Raw genomic sequence first — 17,827 nt, 5'->3', positions numbered from 1 at the left:
GTTTCGATACACTTTGGCCGAGGAACGTTGTGTGAACCTTGAATTACCTCTAGCGAAGCTGTCCAAAGGGGGAAGGCAGAGCTGCAGAGAGATGGGGCTGCTGAGGTAATTGGTTCGCAGCCTAAGGCATGCGAGCCAGCAGAAGGGCATACAGCACGTGAGGGTTTCGAGTGGGCACAATTCCAGAACAAACAACAACAATAACATCGACGCGAAATCTCGATGGCATGCCCGCGCAGCATTCCGGACAGTACGTGGCCGTCTTCATTCCCCCAAGCGCAAGGCAACATCGCGCCGATCGCATCATTCTCGCTGACACGCAACAGACTGAAAACCAGCCAGCACCGATCAGCTGGAAGCTCAGGCAGACCTTGCAGAGTGGGTACCAGACCCCGCGTTTTTCGGATGACGGAGGCGAGGAGGGTATGGTGGCTGGCGTATGACGGTGCGGCGCAGGACCAAAACGAGCAACGAATGGGGAGCGTGTGATAAGAAACCCCAGGCCAGCCCAGGCCTAGCCAACTTTTCCGTCGCAGTCCGTCGTCAACTGATCGGGCGAGTGAACGGGGACACGAGCGAGACCCCCAGCCCGGCACCCATCCCGGAGACCCAGTGCGGAAGTGGCGGGAGGTATTGAACCCAAATTCACGCCTTGGTTCGAAGGACCTGCTTTGGTGCTCACTCTGTCGCAACAAGACTGATTAGAATGACAGGCTCGCGTGACCAATCCATGCGCACCCTTTGGGTGTCACTGGTGATGTCACCGCGGGATGGAGCATTCAAGGTCTTGGATGAGATGCAAGAAGCAGAATAGTTGTGTGCCAAGGCACAGAACGACCATGGCTCCGCGGATGTCCTTCCAGCAGGAATACGGGTGGGCGGTTTGCAGGAGGGAACGAGACGACGACTAGGATGCCTGATGATGCAGGTCCTACCGCGTTTGTCTTTGCGCATCGCGCCCCAAGACAAGATGGTGGCCCCCTTCAATCCAATGGATAGATCAGAATTCATCGCGGGGTGAAGGTAATGGAAGCCACTGCCCCCCCCCCCCGAAGCAAGGGACTCACACGAGAGGCATGGCGCTGGATTATTGTCTCGGTTGGCTTGTTCCCTCCGCCCAGACCTTGCAGGCGAGGCCAGACATTGGACGGACATGAGGGTTTGTTGGCCCTTCGCTTGCTGCTCAGAGAGGGTCCGAATGGAAACGAGACGGCAGGCAAGGACAGCGCGACTTTGTGAGTGGATGCGGCGGCACTGGTCCTTTTGTGCTGCGTTGCTGCCATAGGAGGCAGGCAGGCAAGGTCAAATCTTGATAAGGATCGCTTCCCATCCGAGGGCCCGGTCGGGTTGGTCGGAGAAGAATCGGGAGTTCGCCGATGGCTCCGTTGGGTTCAACGGCAACTTGTCACACATCTCTGGGTCTGACGTTGACTCAGGCTGACTGCAAACGCGAGGTTTGAATCCCTTGCAAGATCCGAGTCTGTTGACCCCTAGAGGAACGCACATCCCACGCGCTCACATTTCACGTTGCACACAGCACGGGATGATGGATAAGCCCCCCAGGGATGACTCTGGGGTGTTGTGTGAATTGCCGGCCGATGACCATGGACAAAGAAAGCAGGTCATTGGGAAGCCGGCGAGTAGCTTCTCGGCTGCGCGTGCATCCCGCCTCTCCCCATATCATCCCGCTTCTCCCCATGCCGTCTGTCCTATCCCATGCAATTCCATCCCATGCCGACCCGCTTGGGAGAGGTAAGTTGCTTATCAGCAGTCGGGGGTGTGTGTGTGAAAGTAAGGGTGGTGGAGCGCCTCTGGCTCTATCGTTATCTCTGCCTACTACGTAGTGTGCGGTGGTGATACCGCCGAATCGAGAAGCCCATAACATAGCTCTGATCTGACCGCCGCCATGGAAAGCGTATTCGCACCAAGCAACCGGCATGGATAATAAAGAGGCAGAGATGCAGAGAGGCAGAGGGAGAGATACGTGGTCCGGAGGGAAGCAGGCCCGAAAGGGCTGTCGACGACTGTTGTTGTGCCAGCTGGCTCCTGTCGAATTGCCTGGGTATTCGCCCATACATAGCCTGATCCCTCTTGTCGCCTACTCGCCCAGTCATCTAGGTAGTCATCCATCCATCCATCCACGGCCTCACCCAACCGGCTCTCAGTCCCTTTCTGCCGTTTCGGGATCTGCCCCTGCTCGTGTCACCGAGGCCTGCCCTATTATTCCCTTGCTCGGGCGGATGTCTGTTGGGCTGACTCTCTGTGACTGACCCCGTGGATTGCGCTCAACCACAGACACGCTGCTTGGCGCCTCATCAATCAGCTCGCCCCATCAAGCGCACACTCCGTATCGATACACGATTACACCCCCCTTCCCCGTGCTCTCCCCCACGCCACGGCCTCGGGGCACTCGTGCCCCGGCTTTGAAATAAGTATTCGCTATCACCGCCGGCCTGGGAACAAGTCTGCCTGAGAGAAACCTCTCGTGTCTCTCTTTCTGCCGTGGTCTTTCTGTTGTTTCGAGGTTCACTTTCCACGCGCTACCAATCAACGAGCAACCACACGCTCCCGATATGGTTTACCAGATCTCCGCGGCCCCACGATTCGACGACGCCCCGACCGGTGCCATTCGCGCAAGCGCACGCGCTCCCCTTCCTCAGACAGCCCCCGACCGGAGCATCATACTACGTACTCCAGAAACGTTCAGAAGTCGAGCTGCAAGGAACGACCCGCAACCTAGCGCCTTTGCATAACTCATCGGAGGACGTACAGCGACATCGTGATTCGCTCCCGTGAGCTTTGGATTTGTCGTCGCCTTGGCCTTCGTTGGTCCTCACAGTTGCCCTTGGTCGCCGGCCAATCCAAGGGTTGGTTTTACGTACTCAGAACCGCCGGACATACACGCGGCCATCTTCGTCTCTCTGGTCCGGGTCTCATGCCCGGGGTTGGCTGGAAGGGTCTGGATCATCTGCGTTTCCCCCCTTCGCAGCAGACAAAGCCAAGCGGGGAGAGCGACGCGGAAAGAGGGAATCGCTGGGAGAAACTGAGACTTGGGCTGAGTCTGACTCTGCGCTGAGTGAGGGTGTGCCCGGGATTGATTCCAATCCAGCAGCAGCCCAGGCTGACGCGAAACGCCCCCCGGCCCAGCTGAAGCGCCGTGCACGCCACTGAAAGTCCCCTGGAGCACCGCCCCAACACGCGCTGGAGCACCGCCCTACAGTGCACCGAACGCGCTGGAATCCGGGTGCCTTACCACCCCTTCCCCGCTGACGCCGCGAGACATGCTAACCAGGCCACGCTTGGCTCCCCACCCGCCAACACCTGCCTGCCGCACTGGTCTCGCCCCGGGGTCTCGGTACTAGTGCAAGTGCCACTATGATGTCTCCACGCTCCTTCCTGCTCGCCCACCGCCAGGGCCAGCACATCGCTCCTGCCCCGGCTCCCTCAGCTGCTCCGGGCACTCACACTCACATTACTTCATCTGGTAATAATAATAAATCCTCTCCCACTCATTCTCCCTCTCCCTCCTATTCCTCCCTTTCTTCGACCATTTCCTCCGCGTCGAACAAAAACTCCACCAACCTCGCACCTCACGCCGCCACCACGACGACAACGCCTCCGACCTTCTCACCTCTGCGCTGGTCGCCCAAGTATGACAACGACAAGACCAACATCGCCGTCACCATCACTCCCATACCCGTACCGCCAAACTCCGATGCCAACATGGGCAAACGCAAGGAAAGGCGAGAGACTCTATGTCTCTCCCCATCAAGCCCGCCAACAACTACTACGAGTTTAACCACACGACCGACAACCCCCACCAGCCCTGTCAAGATCCCTACCACCAACGGCAGCCGCCCCATCACCCACCCGCAGAAGCGACACACGTCGCAGCGCAGACGACCCCGGGATTCGTTCTCCCCCGACTCCATTTCCCCGTCGCTTGTCGCCCTCCTTGCTGTTACGGATATCCCACGACCCAGGCAACTTCGGCGTCGCCGCCGAACCGTCAAGTCCTTGACGGTGGACGAGGTCATGGATTGCGGCCATGGTTCCGAGAAGGACCTGAGCTGGTCCCTGAGCCGGAGCCCGCTTGACATGCTCCTCTCACCACCCCAGGATGCCATGGACGACGATGACAGCGTGAGCGACTGCAACATTGGCTCTGCCATGTCTACCAGGACATATTCCATGGATTCTATCCCATCATTGGACGAATCCTTCACTAGCGACGGCCTCTCTTTTGACACCCCCAGGACCCCTAGCCCGTTATCGCGCCGGAGCCGGTCCTCGCCTATGCGCAAGTCTCTAGAGCCTGTTGTGTCACCTCCAGGCTCTGTTGACGAGCATCCTTTAGCTGGCGGCGATCTTGAAGGCGACGAATTTGAGATCAAATTATCAACGCAACCGGAAGAGACTGTCCCCAAGTCCCAGTTTCTCAAGCCCTTTAAGCCGCTCAGGTCCGTCTTCAAGTCCAACTTGACTGCCTCGCTGCGAGCTCTGAGGTCGGCCGCCAAGTCCTTCTCTGCTATTAACTTTCCCTCTATCCCACCGGACGACTTCTTGACCCGGTCGATTCTCACCATCGATCCCAACGTGCCCTACACGGATGAGCGACGACCCCCTGTTCTCGAGGACATCCCTTCGGAAGCCATGCGCCGCTATCTCAACCCAACTACGAACTCGCGCATTGAGTCACCATCGAAGACTTTTAGGACTGGAACCTTTGCAGCATCAATTCAAATGCGCACCTACAAGATCCAGCGATCCCGGTCCACTCCACCATCGTCCCGGAACCCTTATCCATCAACGTCGCTTCAAACCTCGCCTGCACCTCAGCAGCCACAGCCGCAAGCCCCCGCCCAGACTCCCGTCGCAACACCCCCCGGCATGCGTCAGCGTGAGATGCGTGAGAATTCCGACTTTATCCGGATCGCTGTCATGGAAATGGCCATGCGCAAACGCGGCAAACTGGATGACCAGCGACCAGGCCGCGCCCGATGGGCGCTACCGCCCAGAAAGATGACGACCAAGCCTTACGAGGTTGCATCTGATGGTGTCCCGGTCCGGTGGATCCCCCTTTCACTGAATGGGTAAACGCCCATGTGTCGGGCAACCAACGGGGAACCATGACACCCCAGACGCAGGCAGGGCGTTGACACGTCATGTGCCTGAACAGGGTCCCTTTGCAATGCCGATTTGGGCAGGACGACAACCGGATGCCTGCCGACCGCCATCCCTACCGCTCGGGTCACTCTACCAATCCATTGGTAATCTGATGCAAATTTTTCTTCGGTGGAAGGGTCATGGAAGGCCAGCACGCGAGCCAGCGGTTCCACAACCCGGGCCTTGTCCCAATACAGGGAATGGGCACTGTCATGACGAAATCAATTAATCAAGACCTGACTCAAAGGGGGGTTAGCCGACACACCACCATCCGCTCGGACTAAACAACCGACCACCGACCGACCGACCGACGGCTCTGGACACACCAGCAATCGAAATTCGAGGGCGTCGCGCTCATGAACCCAACCTCGGCAATTGAGTGCGATCGACATTCTCATCACCACCAACCAACCAACCACCCACCCATCAACCCACATCTGAAATTGGGTTCATCGTTTAGAAGCGATTGGCATTCTTGGAGTTTTTTCCTTTTTGTCTCATTACGAAAATCACAAGCCAGCATATTGCACGGTGTCAGGAATTGCTTCTTTCTGCACTTTTCACATTTGGGTCACAGCCTTAGTGCCATGACTCCACCAGAGCGGGGGATTTTTTTTTTTTTTCTTACGAAAGCGCGAAAGAGTGAAATGGCTCATGCCGGAGTTTTGAGACGCGTCTAGGGAAGGAGCATTTTGGAGAAGAGGAAGAATCTGCGGTGCAATAACCGACATTGCATTTGTTGAGACGGAATATGTTTTGAATGGCTGGGACTGGGCAATTTTTTTGGGACTCGGCGAAGTCACGGAAGATATCAACAGAACGGACATAGCACAGGTGTTTCTAACTGTACGAATGAGGAAGCATAGGTCATTGGCGCAGGAGATGAGCATAGCATGATGGACAAGGGTAGACACTCTTCTCCCTCGACATGGATTTACATATTTTACAATTTTTGGACCCTTTGGACTCTGTGACCCGACTGAGACGCGGAGTGGGCTCTGCGAATTTCCTGCCGCGTGGAGAAATGGACACGATCGGCAGGGCCGAAGTTTGGCGGCGGTGGGAGCGGCTGAGGCTTCGTCTAGCTCGGATTGGTGATGGCATGCAGGCGTGCCCAACGGCTGGCATGATGGCAGGACTGGCAGTGTTGAGTTGGCGTTGGGGCTTGTTGTGGTCATTTCCCTTGGCCGGACTCCCTCTAATCGGAACAGCGGAACGGACGCCGAGAATGTTTCACCGAAACTTGACATTTCGGCAGGCTGGGAGGATGCCGAGAAACGCGTGATGGGGAGATGGGGGAGATTGGAGTGCATGGTGCAGCAGATAAGTTACAGCACACGCACACGGAACATGGCAGTGGACACGACACGACGACACGGGCCCGGCGGGATGGATGGGGGAACCGTCATCGACTCCGACTGGTACCGACTCTGCTGCTCCGACGACACACGGCCTGGGTACCGATATCCTGGCCCTGCGAAGGACATGACACCCAGCATCTCGTGGGGGTCGCGGACCCGGAAAATTAGGGGTCTGGACGCGGGAGATTTGGACTTGGTGGGAGATCAGGACGCCTTCTAGAAGGTGGGAGCCCGCATCCGTCGTGTGGGGTGAGAGAGCCTGAGCCGACCTATACTTACTGCGGACTACGGGAGCGCTGCTAATTATGAGGACTAGTTATCTCGTGCGCTAGGGCTATGTGCAACGGGCTAATGAGTTAGTTCACAGCAACTGGGCTCGACCCTCGAATCGGACGGCAACTGCGCGATATTTTATTCCCGCCCGGTGGTTCGGATTCCGATCCGGGCTCTCTCTCCCACATTCTCAGGGTCCTCCGTATCTCCAAAAACATGGGGGGTGGGAAAAAAACCGGCGGTGGAGACGCAGTCAGTCATAGCGGAGGACAAACTGCGCGTTCTGGGCCCAACCGGCGGGTTTCGTTGCCGGCTGCCATGTGATTCCGCCGGCGGCTGGGGCGGTGTGTCGTGGAGTTTTTGCTCGTGTGTTTTGTTTCTGTTGTGGAGAGACGAGTTGGGCAGAATAACTGGCATAGGGCAGCTGGGGTCTTGATGCAGTGCGGGTGCATGCATGGCGGATGCAGGCATCACGACGAGACGACAACATTTTTCCCTTTCACAACTTTTTTTTTTTTTTGTTTTCTCCTGTTCCCGCTTGGGCTAATCAGTTTCCCGCGGCTTCGGCGGCCACACCACGTCGTTCCTTGCCGGCCGTTCGTCCGTCGTGGCTCCTCCCGCCCCCGACTTGCAGGCGTAACTTCGACTCTACAGATGGACCCCTGCTCTCTGACGGGCCTTGATCCATGCCCGCGGCCAGGTCGCGCTCCCAACTACCTATCCAGGCTGGGCCGGCGGTGTAACGAAGGGAAGCGCGGTACTACGTGGGAAGGAGATCTGCCTACTGCGCTGCACAGAGTCAGTGCCGTAGCAGAGTCTCGTCGCTCGCGCAGCAAGCTACGGGAAGACGCTTCAGAGTCACATCGTCCTCCGTCGGAACCGCACGCAATTCGCCGCCGCTCGTTTCCTTATCAACGGGGGGCGGGGGGCCTCACGCTCCCTAAAATTCCCTAATTAGGACACGGTGCGGTCATGCCATGGTAGTGCACTTGGGCGTCCGCGCCGGCGATGCCCGCACCGGCGTTGTCCGGGCCTTGTTCTCCCAGACCTTCCCGATCGAGCAGGGAGCCGGAGGACTCCTCCGCCCCGGCACTGTATCCACTACGGAGTGGCAAGCGTTGCCGAGGACGGCGCGGGACGGGGGCTGGCTGGAGGTAGGTGTTGTTCTTTAAGGCTACAGTCTTCGTTGAACATTTCAGCAAGGACAAGCTCAGTCCTGAGACACGGGTTGTCCAACCTTGAAAATATCATCAAAAGTGGACCCTAGCGGACCGACGATCCGTTCAAGGTCAATACCCTTGGCTAATACAAACTCACTCGCAAATCTCAATCAACATAAATGTGTCTTCTAGCTTCTGTATTACATACGGAACCTATCCCGAGGTGCTGCCTCTGCTTCTTTTACAAACAGTGTACCTCCCAAACGTATTTTTGCGGCTGTCCTTGTCCATTCATCCACCCATCCAAGGGCCGCTCGCTATACAGTAAAAAAAAAGAGGCATTGCCAACGCCCTCATTTGCATGTGCTGTGTCCCTTACAAATATTCCTCCGCGAGGTAGCATGTATGGGACAAATGGGGGGAATGAAACAACTCCTCCGTGTCCCAGCCGTGCGCCTATACCCTTTGTTTCTATGCTATACTACACTTCCTCCTTCTAACCTTTTGCGAGAGAGCGATGCTAGTTGACCATCTCTTCATCCCTTCGATCTTCCCGTGACCCAGCTGAGTCTCCTCGTTCTCTGCTGCGTAGGAGGAGGCATCTCTTCCTCCGCTTCTGGTTCATCTTCCTGCTCGCTTGAGTCACGATGGCTCATGCGATACGTGAGGGCGCTGAGCTTGTCCTTGAGGTTGTTCGTGCCATTCTTCCTCCGCACACCAGCCTCATAATTACTCATGCTAGTCATGGGGCGCTCGATGCCTGTGGCCATCCGCCTGAAGGCTTGATGGTTCTGTGTTGGCGCTGTGCTGTGTCCGCTGCTCGTTCCTGGCCGGAGAAGATCCATGCCTTGGTTGTGCCGAAAACTGCGGTTGTCTTCGATGGGTGTCGGGGGCGTCATCATCAGGTAAGTCGGGACGTTGGGCCCATGCACTCCAGAACCACCATTGCGACGAGACGTGCGGCTGGTAACGCTCGAACTGCGACTTCGCCGGCGGGATGTGGTAGAAGGTGGGATACTGCTGTGGGTGCTGCCGCGGATGGAGCGAGGCGGCGAGCGGGAGAAGTCGACTGGCGAGGAGCCATATATGCTGGAAGAGTCGTCGCTGTCGTTGAGGCTGCCAGGGTAGTGTTGTGAGCCTCCCGATGACGAGGGGGCAATCAGCACAGAGCTGTTGGCCAACTCCCTGAGCTTGTTGCGCTGCTCAGCATTGGGTCGATGCTTGGAGAACTTGTTGCCGATGAGAGCGCCCGTGTGAGAAATGAGCGCCTTCATCACAGCCTTTTTGAGCGCCAAAGCCAGGTCCAGGTTCGACCACGTCTTGTTCTGCCACTCAATCGTCGGCATCCTGAAAACAAAGTCGTGTACGTCCTCAAAGTTGCGCTGGTCCTTGCCCTTGTAGCTCAGGCAAAGAACCACAGACGGCATCTTGATGGAGGCAAATGTCATGAAGTGGCTCGCGCGGGTCATCATCTTCGTGAGATCATCCGATGCTTGCTTGTCCTTGTCGTCGGCCTGCTGCTTCTTCCCAAGTGTGAACCGAGGGATCCGCTTCTCACTGCCCGCAATAGATTCGCGACCGTCCTTTGATTCAAAGCCCGTGCTGCTGCGTCCAAGTGCTCGAGGAGTAGCGCCCGGTCGCAAAGACTCGTGCGAAGCCTTTTTCAGTAGGGTCCTGGATGTTCCTGGCGTGCGGAACAGGCGGAACGAATGGCCCTCGCCTGTGTTGACGCTGAGAGCCTTCTTCGAGGAGCGCTCTGACTTCGAGCTGGAGGTCAAGGTTGGATGGAGTCGGAGTTCTAACGACCCAGGACGGGTTGAGAAAGATGACGAGTCCTTCTCGAACGAAGTTGAATCTGAGCGCCCATTCGCGCTGGACAACGAATCGCCATCTTCCTCATCTCCATCGCCAAGTTGCTTCAGTATAAATGGTGAATCGTTCTTCTCCCTGTCCCCGTCCATACCTGGGAAGATGTATTCAAACAATCGCTTGCCCACGTCACGCTCCAGTTGTACCTTGATAGGCAAAACGTTGACCTCGAAGCGGTCCATGACGGTAATTCCAGCAATTGCCTCCAGCATGTACCAGTAGACACGAATCATTTCCTTCTCGCTTTCCGGGCCCAGAGTTCGCTCAGGGTCGGCGTGAGGAGCGACCATCTCTGGGTACGTAGCATCCGGAAGCAGATTCAGACCCAGCACTTTGCCCACTCGGATGAGGTTGACGTGGGAGCCGTCCGAGTTGTCAGTGCGATCGTACTCCAGGTCCTTCAATTGAAACTCCACGAGCGCCTCGTTGGAATCCTGCATCAGGTGCCAGACGATATCTCGAACCGAGATGTTCCATCTCACCAAGGCTGTGCTGTCCGAGTTGACGTTCAACTTTCTCTGCGAGGTTGTGATAGCCTTCATCATGAAGAATAACTCATCCTCACAAGCAGCCAGGTCTCGCTCCAGGCGTAGACGGTCTTCCCAGCCCCTCTTGTCGAGGTACTTGGAGTAGATTTGGAAGTGTTCCTTGATCTCTTCCATCTGCCTGATTCGCTGCTGAAGCTTCTGTACCATGGCCGGGGCTCCGCTCAGGTCACTAAAGTCAGACGCCAGAATAATCTTTTCCAGTCGCTCGCTTCTTGTCTTCTCCAATGGTTCATTGTACATGAGAAGATCAAGCACAATGACGTAGAGAGCGTAGTACTGTGACGAGTTGCAGAGTGCTCGGGCTTGAGGGAACTCAACCCAAAGGTTGTCCAGTCGGGTCTCTGCGTTTTCTGTAGAAGCCTCGTTGGCTGCATCGGTGTTGACCTCATCATTGTACTTGAGACGTAAAGTATTGTACTTGTCGTACCGGATCATGGCCGAAGTCTTCTGCACGACGCGCTTGAAACCGAAGGGATCTGCCTGGAAGTCGAAAACAACCTCGATGGGAACCCAAGGCGGCCAGGATGACCCGCTCGGCGTTCCATACTTGCTTCCGACGTACATCGATAGGAGGTTGGTGAGGAACCATTTCTGATGGGTGACGAAGAACTGGATGCTGTCCATGTTGACCAAGAACCGGCGTTGTACGAGACCACTGACATCATCGGAGATTCTCTCCTTGTCCATGACCTCCATCACCTTTAGTTCCATTCCCTTTGCGGTAGCCAGCACCACATGCTTCTTGTTCTTGTCGCTCTGCAGCTGGATCTGCGGCGCGATGATTCGGATGTGGTAGCTGCTTTGAGGAGTGAACTCTTCGGAAATTCCGTTCACGAGATCCTCAATCGACCCTTCCATAACGCTGTCCGCGTTGGTACTCCAAGTGGCACTCGTAAATTTCCGGCCGTCGCCGATGATTTTCTTGATTCGGTCCTCAATATCTTGAGCGGAATCGCTCTCGTTGATGCTTGGGTCCTTTGACGAGGTGCCACCACGACCAGTATGTGTTGACTTGGGCTTGCTATTGGCCTTGGCTTCCTTGGCTTTGTTCTGTTCCTCCACAATGTCCAGAATAAACTTGATGGCCGGGCGTGAGAGATAGTAGACGAATCCACGTCGTTGGCTGTTCTGGTGGAAGTAGCGAAGTACAATGTTTCGTAACAAGTTGTTCCACTTCAGTTGCATATTGTGGATGACGAACCGGTTGTTGAACTCGCTTTCGAACTCCGTGCTTGGTGGGATGTGGAGAGTCTCGTCATGAATGCCAATCGAGCCCACAGATCGCCTCCGGTCTCCACTCATTCGTTGGCTACTCCATGATGGTTTTGCCTCTGTCTGGCTCAGCAGGGATTCCAGGAACTCCTTCTTCTCGCGCAAAACGCCGGTATGTTTCCGCAATGCTTCAAAGTCTTGCACCAACTCGGGGTCTTTCCCATCAGACCTGATAACCTTCAACTCCGCTTCGCCCACATTACGAGCATGCGTTTGTATCTGGACACCAAGTTGGTCGAGTCGCTCCTGGATAAGTTGGCCTTGGACTCGAATTGGGTCGTTGTCATGGTTCAGGATGCAAAAGTGTGTGGGTTCGTTGCCAAATGGACTCGTTCTACTTGGATCTCCAGCAATGACACCGCCAATGTCAGTTTGGCGGAAGTAGGTCAATCGAGGAGCGTAGACGAGAGGCAGGATCTTGGTGTCAGGATGCGGTTCGGTTGGCAGAATCCAATCCAACTCGACAAAGTCATCCATATCAATCCAGCTAAAGTCATTGTCCGGGATCGTGAAACGGGACAAATCTGGCTTATCTTCTGTATCGCTCATCAAGGTTGCGATGGACCCCTTCTTGATGGCCTCCGTAGTCGTTCCCTTCAAACTTGCCGACACGGCACGGATGTCTGCGCTGACTAGATCCAACTGGGCCGCGTGGATCTTGATCCCAGAGGTTCGAGCCGTTTCAGTGTTTCCGCCCTTTCCAAGCGTGTTGAATTCTTCTCTTCTTTGATGCAGATCCAAAGAGAAACTGTCAAAGCGGACCTTGACACCAGTGGCGGAAACAGCATTCTCAGAGTAGTCCTCCACGTCCTTGTGTTTGTAGATGTGACTCAGGAACAGCGGTGCCAGGAGAAGGTTATACTTGACAGTCGCCAGATGTCGGCCAAACTTCTTGCTGTTCTTCTCACGACCTGGGAAGAGGGTACCTTGGCGAATGGGTAGTGACAAAGGCTGGCCGAAGAGGCCCCACCAAGCGAAGAAATGCGTGAAGAAGCGAGGGGTAAGATGGACTGTGTTGTAGCTCCGTGATGGCTCTGGGTTTTCGGATAACCAGTCACGGTCAACTGGGGCCCGGACTGCGATTGACAAATGAATATGTCGACTCCTGAAACCACGCATGGCGTCGTACGGAAGACCATCTTCGTCTTTCGCAAAGTGCGGGTTCTTGAGAACAATATCGTAGTGAGGTCTGAATTCGAAACTGCGCAGTCCATCCTCGATAGCACGCTCAAAGATGAGACCAAGTAGGAACTGGACTTTACCCGAAAGTTTCATCACGACCTTCTTAAACGTGGCCTCGGACTTGAACTTGTCTTCGGGTGTATGCCTCTCAAGCTCATTCTGCTGTCGCGCTGCTTCCCGGACTTCGTGGCTGTAGTCCGGAATCGCAAGAACATACTCGCTACTTTCAACAGCGATGAATCGCTTCGGATCGTCATCTGCGTTGACGTTCCACTTGACATCATTGCGCCAACACATGAGGAAGCCTGCGCCATTTCCTGTGACCTGGTATGGATCGCGAGTGCCCTTTAGCGCAAGGTGCACGTCGCCGTCACCCTTCCAAGCTGCGTGTATCTTGGAATGGAAGTTGAGTCGGAGCTTGTCCCAGAAGCCAACCCTCTCAGATGGATCGAATTGAGGCTTCGTGAAGGATTCGATGACCATCATCATATCCTGGACAGCTGGCTGGTAGCAGGGACCCCAAGTGAAGCGGGTCGGCAGAGCAGTGTTGACGTCCATGTACACATCGGAGTATGATTTGACAGGGCCGATTGTACGACGGACCTCGATTGCAAAGCTACCCTCGCCCGATGCGTTCCTAGGAGGGATGACGTTGACCCGAACTCGGCGAGTCGACTCAACTCCTCGGAATTCTTCACCAATGACGAAGTTCGACTTCAGTGACACAGACTGAAGCTTCGGAGACTGCCCGTACTTCATGGGAGGAATGTGCAAGAACGGCAACGGGTAGTCGCGCAGTGTGACCTTGGCTTCACCCATCTCGATGCCAACATGCATTGGCACAAGCAGACTATACTGCATATCCCTAGGCATCCCCTTTCCGATCTTATGCACAAAGTCCGGGAGGTCCTTCATCGGGAAAGTTGGTTTATCGAGGGTAAAATGCAGATCATTTATTAGTGTAGACATCAATGCCGGTCGTGGGGGGACCTCGAGGAGATGCTCGGCTTCTTCGAAATCGTCCGGAAGTTGGCTGGGGCCCCAAAACTGGCTTCGAGCCTCCTTGACGTTCTTCTGACACAACTGGTAAGCCTTTTCGATGCGCTTCTTCCAGCTCTGGCCATTGAACACATCCAAGTGGTACCGAGCAGCGTGCTCGGAAACCTTGGAGTATCCGTTGACCGCAAAGTTCTCCGATTCAGGGTCGTATCTAGGAACCCTTCCGCGGTGTGTGCCATTGTGGCCGTTTGTCCCGCTCATCCCATCCAGGCTTCGACTGCGGACTGAGGACGTAGAAGGCGCATCGGCTCTTCCTCGTGGGAAAGTCGATCGTGATCGCATCTTGCTATTTCCTCTCCGGATCTCGTCCTCGCGAACTCTCTTCAGCTTGACCCGGAAGGCCTCCTCTCGAGCAATTCGCTGCACTTGCTCGACAAGGCCGGTTCGATAGATCATGCCGAGTTTCCACTCGAAGGCGCCGTCTTCCAGCTCAAAGAGGAAATTCCGAGTTCTGACAGAAACCTTTGGCACCGTCTTGGGGCCTTCAGGCTTCTTTTCGAGAATGTATTCGTTGGTTCCTGTCTTGAAGCGATGGTGCAGCTGCTGGACTGCCTTAATGACGTTGATGATGTTGTCACTGATGCGACTGAGGATGACCTCGTGCGGAATCCCAATTCGGACAGCCTCCGTCACAATATCAATCATCTTCTCTTCGATGACAGCGCCTTGTGGTGACTTCCGTCTAGACTCGCGGAAATCAAGGCGGCCCGTCTTGATGCTGACTACTCTAGCCCAGACATTCCGCATTCGCGGGGGTTCAGTGTATAGTCGAACAAGTTTTGCCGCAATGTAGGGAGTAGACCATCTCTGCCGACCCATCTCCAGGCCATACATGTGTAGCATCATGGCCGGGTCGTGTGGCATCTCAGCCTTCAGCTGCACCAGGGCCGCCTTGAAATCGAAAGTAACCATCTCTGGGGTGTTTGTAGACCGCGAACCGCCGTCATCTTGGGGAGAGCCTGGGGGTGCTAGACGACTGGAAGGCGGTGATAGGTCCTTCGGGTTGCTGTCATGCCTGCGTCGTGAAAGGTCACGTCCTGTCTGCATAAAAGCCTTCCGCAGGGTCATGACAGCTACTCCAACAGCATAGTGTCGATATAGGGAGTACTGGGCAAGAATGGTCCGCACCGTCACTTGAATGTTGAATGTGGGCCCATGAGCATCGCTTGCCGCAGATAGCAACAGCTCGAGACGGGGGATGCTAAAGAAGGGCTCTGGTTCCAGCCTGTCAATAGCGTCCATGATTTGTGCCTCAATTCCTCGGGCGTGTAAGGTAAGTCGGCGACCATCTCCAATGTTTTGCGGCTTCTTTTTGGGTCGGGGGGAGCCAGACGGAGGCGTGAAGTCAGAGTCAGACTGCGTCATGGATCGGCTATTGGCGCGTCTTCGAGACACCCGTCTCTGCAAACCATCAAATCGATGAGCGCGGTACTCAGCAGATGCATGGTCCCAGTGTAGGAATATTCCGCGTGTGTCGTCCGAAATGTCTTCGTCAATCCCGGCAATCTCGACACTGAAGTCAGTTATGTCCATCTGGTAGCGGAGAAGCCAGCTCGGCGCTGAGCGAAGGAAATTATGGCCCCTTGAGGCTTTAACAGCCGGGCCCTTCTCCGGTTCCACGTCGAATCGTAACTCTCGGACAATTTGACGGAGGCCATCTGTGATTTCAGGTCTGACCATGCTGATAGCGGCGGACTGGATGTTTCCTGTCATTTCGACATAGACATCGGGCCTTGCGCCAAGATGCACTTTCATATCAAATGACTCGGTAGTAATGAGATTAAATCGGTCGCCCGTATTAGTTTGGTAGTAAAGATCATGAGATTGAAGGCGCACTGCGCCATCCAGGGAGTAGTGAAGGTCCTCAATGATAGAATGGGAGGATTCCATGTCGATGGAAATTGATGAAATAGATGAGATGATGAGGTCAAAGTCGTCTGGGTCCTCCGTCTTCTGCAATGGCTTGAGTTTGATGCGCACGACTGGCTCATGCATGGAGAACTTGATGTTTGCCTTGGGTAGGAGGCGTGAGATTAAATGGCGGTTGTTGGTTTGTGCTTTTTGAGCTTTTGGTTTCGACTTCATGAGAGCAAGGAGGAGGGGGATGTGGCGGGGGTCGAGGTCGACTGAGGGCGAGGTGACGACAGAGTTGGCAAACATGATGTTTGCGTTCCTCTCTTCGGCCTTGCCGCCTTGCAAGACCTCCACAGTTTTGGACAGCAGTGTTGTCTTGACCGTTGTCGTGGCCATCGGGATATAAATGAGACGATCAGACTGACCGTTGCCGTCATCTAGGCCAACGGAAATTGAGAGAGCGGCGCCCAACGCCTCGTGCGCAATTGCCTCGGGGGGGAAGTACATCCTGTGGGCAGGGGACTTGGGATCAAGTCGGTGAAGATCAATACCGACCTCTTTCATTGCAGCATTCAGCAATATGGGATTGGCTCCAGCTTTGACAGGCTGGACCTTGGACGTCAGGCCTAGGAAACTGACTGCCAATTGAACTTCCTTTATGCCTCGCAAGATGGAGCTGAAGAACTCCTTGGAATCGGACACAGTCCTCATCAAGTCCGCATTCGTGCTACCTGGTTCATCCACCTCTTGTACCACTTTTCCTAGGAAAATGTCAATGGGTTCATCCACGCCCGTAGACTTCGGGTCCTTGCGACATTGTTTCAGTTTGGTGAGGCAGGTTTGCATGTCGTCAAGGGGGATGTGAAGTCGCCCAAGCTTCAAAGATACTGCGGCATCTCGCAATCCTTCCCTTGACTTGTACAAGAATCCGTGGATGTTAAGGAATAGGTGGTCCAGCAATTCCATCGATTCGTTTCCATCGGCCGTGAACAGGACACTCCGCACGGTCATTGTCCACTCGGCCTGTCGATCCTTGCTTGGTGAATGCTTTCCTTGGACAAAGAACCGCGCACGATCGACCATCTTGGGCCGGGTGTCGACGGACACCGTGAAGCTTCCAACCTGGATGTTGCCGACATCCACAATATTGATAATGGAGTTGGTAGCGACCACATCGATTAGCCTGAGCCAGTTGATGTTCTTGTGGAGCCTTTTGATCTTCTCCTTGACGTTGGTAAGCTTCTTCCATGTCTCGCTTCGAATGATTGTGTGCGCGCCCTGTCGGGAGGATCGTGATCGGGGTATAGGATTAGATTTGGCGTCGCCTGTCTTATTCTTGTCCGTATCCGTATCGCTCGATTCGCCATCTGATTCGGCAGGCTTGTTTCCTTCCAGCTCTCGGATGTCCAGTGTGACGATGAGCTCACTCAGGACCAGGCTCACCCATGTCGGCTGGGCGAATGTCGGGCGATGGACGTTGAGTCCGAGCCCTCGAATCTCAATCCTGCATCCATCTCGAGGGGTGTATGCCAGGCGTCGCAGGGAGAAGTAGCCGATTCGCTGGATGGATATTCCCGTGAGAATTCGAAGGACCGCAAGGAGGACGAAGGACGACAAATAGAGCAGCACGATTAGACCGAACACGAAGGTCGGATTGAGGAGAGCCATGATGTACAGGCTCTCGCAAGGCTCGCTGCTGGGTTGACTGCGCAATGAACACACAACATTAGTACAAGGGCGGTGTAAACAAGGTGGCGTGGTATCCTCGACTTACATGTCTTCCTAACAGAAGAGGTACGAAGCCCTCCCTTTCACTCAAGTCGTCATGAAGGGGGGCTACGCCATCGCCGCGGGTCCGGATATGCGAATGGTTGTGCGATGCCGAGCTTCCGGTGCGTCCCACAACTTCCGTCGCTCGACCTCCTGGACAACCGAGGGGCAGCTCCCGCGCAAACGACGCAATGGATGCGACTGGAGTGTGGCGATGCTCGAATGCCGTGGTGTTTGAGGCTCGGAAGGTTCGGCGTGGAGTCGAGCTCAAGGGGTGACGAGTCAGGATTGGCGGCGGGTTGGAGCCAGATAA

The 17,827-nt window shown here is 55.3% G+C and overlaps 5 protein-coding genes across 5 annotated transcripts; 1 reads left to right on the top strand and 4 right to left on the bottom strand.

Moving 5' to 3' along the window:
* Positions 1–484: 484 nt before the first annotated feature.
* BGZ61DRAFT_112947 (uncharacterized protein) lies at positions 485–1,338 on the bottom strand. Its single transcript, XM_046236954.1, has one exon. The coding sequence runs from the start codon at positions 1,153–1,155 to the stop codon at positions 679–681; it is 477 nt and encodes a 158-aa protein (XP_046098678.1). The 5' UTR covers positions 1,156–1,338; the 3' UTR covers positions 485–678.
* On the bottom strand, positions 1,339–2,351 carry BGZ61DRAFT_112946 (uncharacterized protein). Its single transcript, XM_046236953.1, has one exon. The coding sequence runs from the start codon at positions 2,072–2,074 to the stop codon at positions 1,523–1,525; it is 552 nt and encodes a 183-aa protein (XP_046098677.1). The 5' UTR covers positions 2,075–2,351; the 3' UTR covers positions 1,339–1,522.
* A 1,465-nt stretch (positions 2,352–3,816) lies between these two features.
* Positions 3,817–5,085, top strand: BGZ61DRAFT_288307 (uncharacterized protein; the record flags this gene model as incomplete). Its single annotated transcript, XM_046238542.1, has 1 exon — positions 3,817–5,085. A coding segment is annotated over one exon (1,269 nt), but the record flags the coding sequence as incomplete, so codon positions are not given.
* A 326-nt stretch (positions 5,086–5,411) lies between these two features.
* BGZ61DRAFT_112935 (uncharacterized protein) lies at positions 5,412–6,857 on the bottom strand. The gene has a single exon (XM_046236952.1). The coding sequence runs from the start codon at positions 6,477–6,479 to the stop codon at positions 5,727–5,729; it is 753 nt and encodes a 250-aa protein (XP_046098675.1). The 5' UTR covers positions 6,480–6,857; the 3' UTR covers positions 5,412–5,726.
* Positions 6,858–8,496: 1,639 nt separating this feature from the next.
* BGZ61DRAFT_364047 (mitochondrial protein from FMP27-domain-containing protein) lies at positions 8,497–17,412 on the bottom strand (the record flags this gene model as incomplete). Its single annotated transcript, XM_046241484.1, has 1 exon — positions 8,497–17,412. The coding sequence occupies one exon, from the start codon at positions 17,410–17,412 to the stop codon at positions 8,497–8,499; it is 8,916 nt and encodes a 2,971-aa protein (XP_046098674.1).
* Between the last annotated feature and the right edge of the window lie 415 nt (positions 17,413–17,827).

Source organism: Ilyonectria robusta (assembly GCF_021365365.1).
Source record: "Ilyonectria robusta strain PMI_751 chromosome Unknown BGZ61scaffold_24, whole genome shotgun sequence".
Lineage (NCBI taxonomy): Eukaryota > Fungi > Ascomycota > Sordariomycetes > Hypocreales > Nectriaceae > Ilyonectria > Ilyonectria robusta.
The sequence above is the reverse complement of the archived record's forward strand: the minus strand, read 5'-3'. Positions and strand labels throughout refer to the sequence as shown.

What these genes read in the sequence shown, in the direction of transcription:
- BGZ61DRAFT_112935 (XM_046236952.1), bottom strand. Translation starts at nt 6,479, where the DNA reads ATGCACTCCAATCTCCCCCATCTCCCCATCACGCGTTTCTCGGCATCC.
- BGZ61DRAFT_112946 (XM_046236953.1), bottom strand. Translation starts at nt 2,074, where the DNA reads ATGGGCGAATACCCAGGCAATTCGACAGGAGCCAGCTGGCACAACAAC.
- BGZ61DRAFT_112947 (XM_046236954.1), bottom strand. Translation starts at nt 1,155, where the DNA reads ATGTCCGTCCAATGTCTGGCCTCGCCTGCAAGGTCTGGGCGGAGGGAA.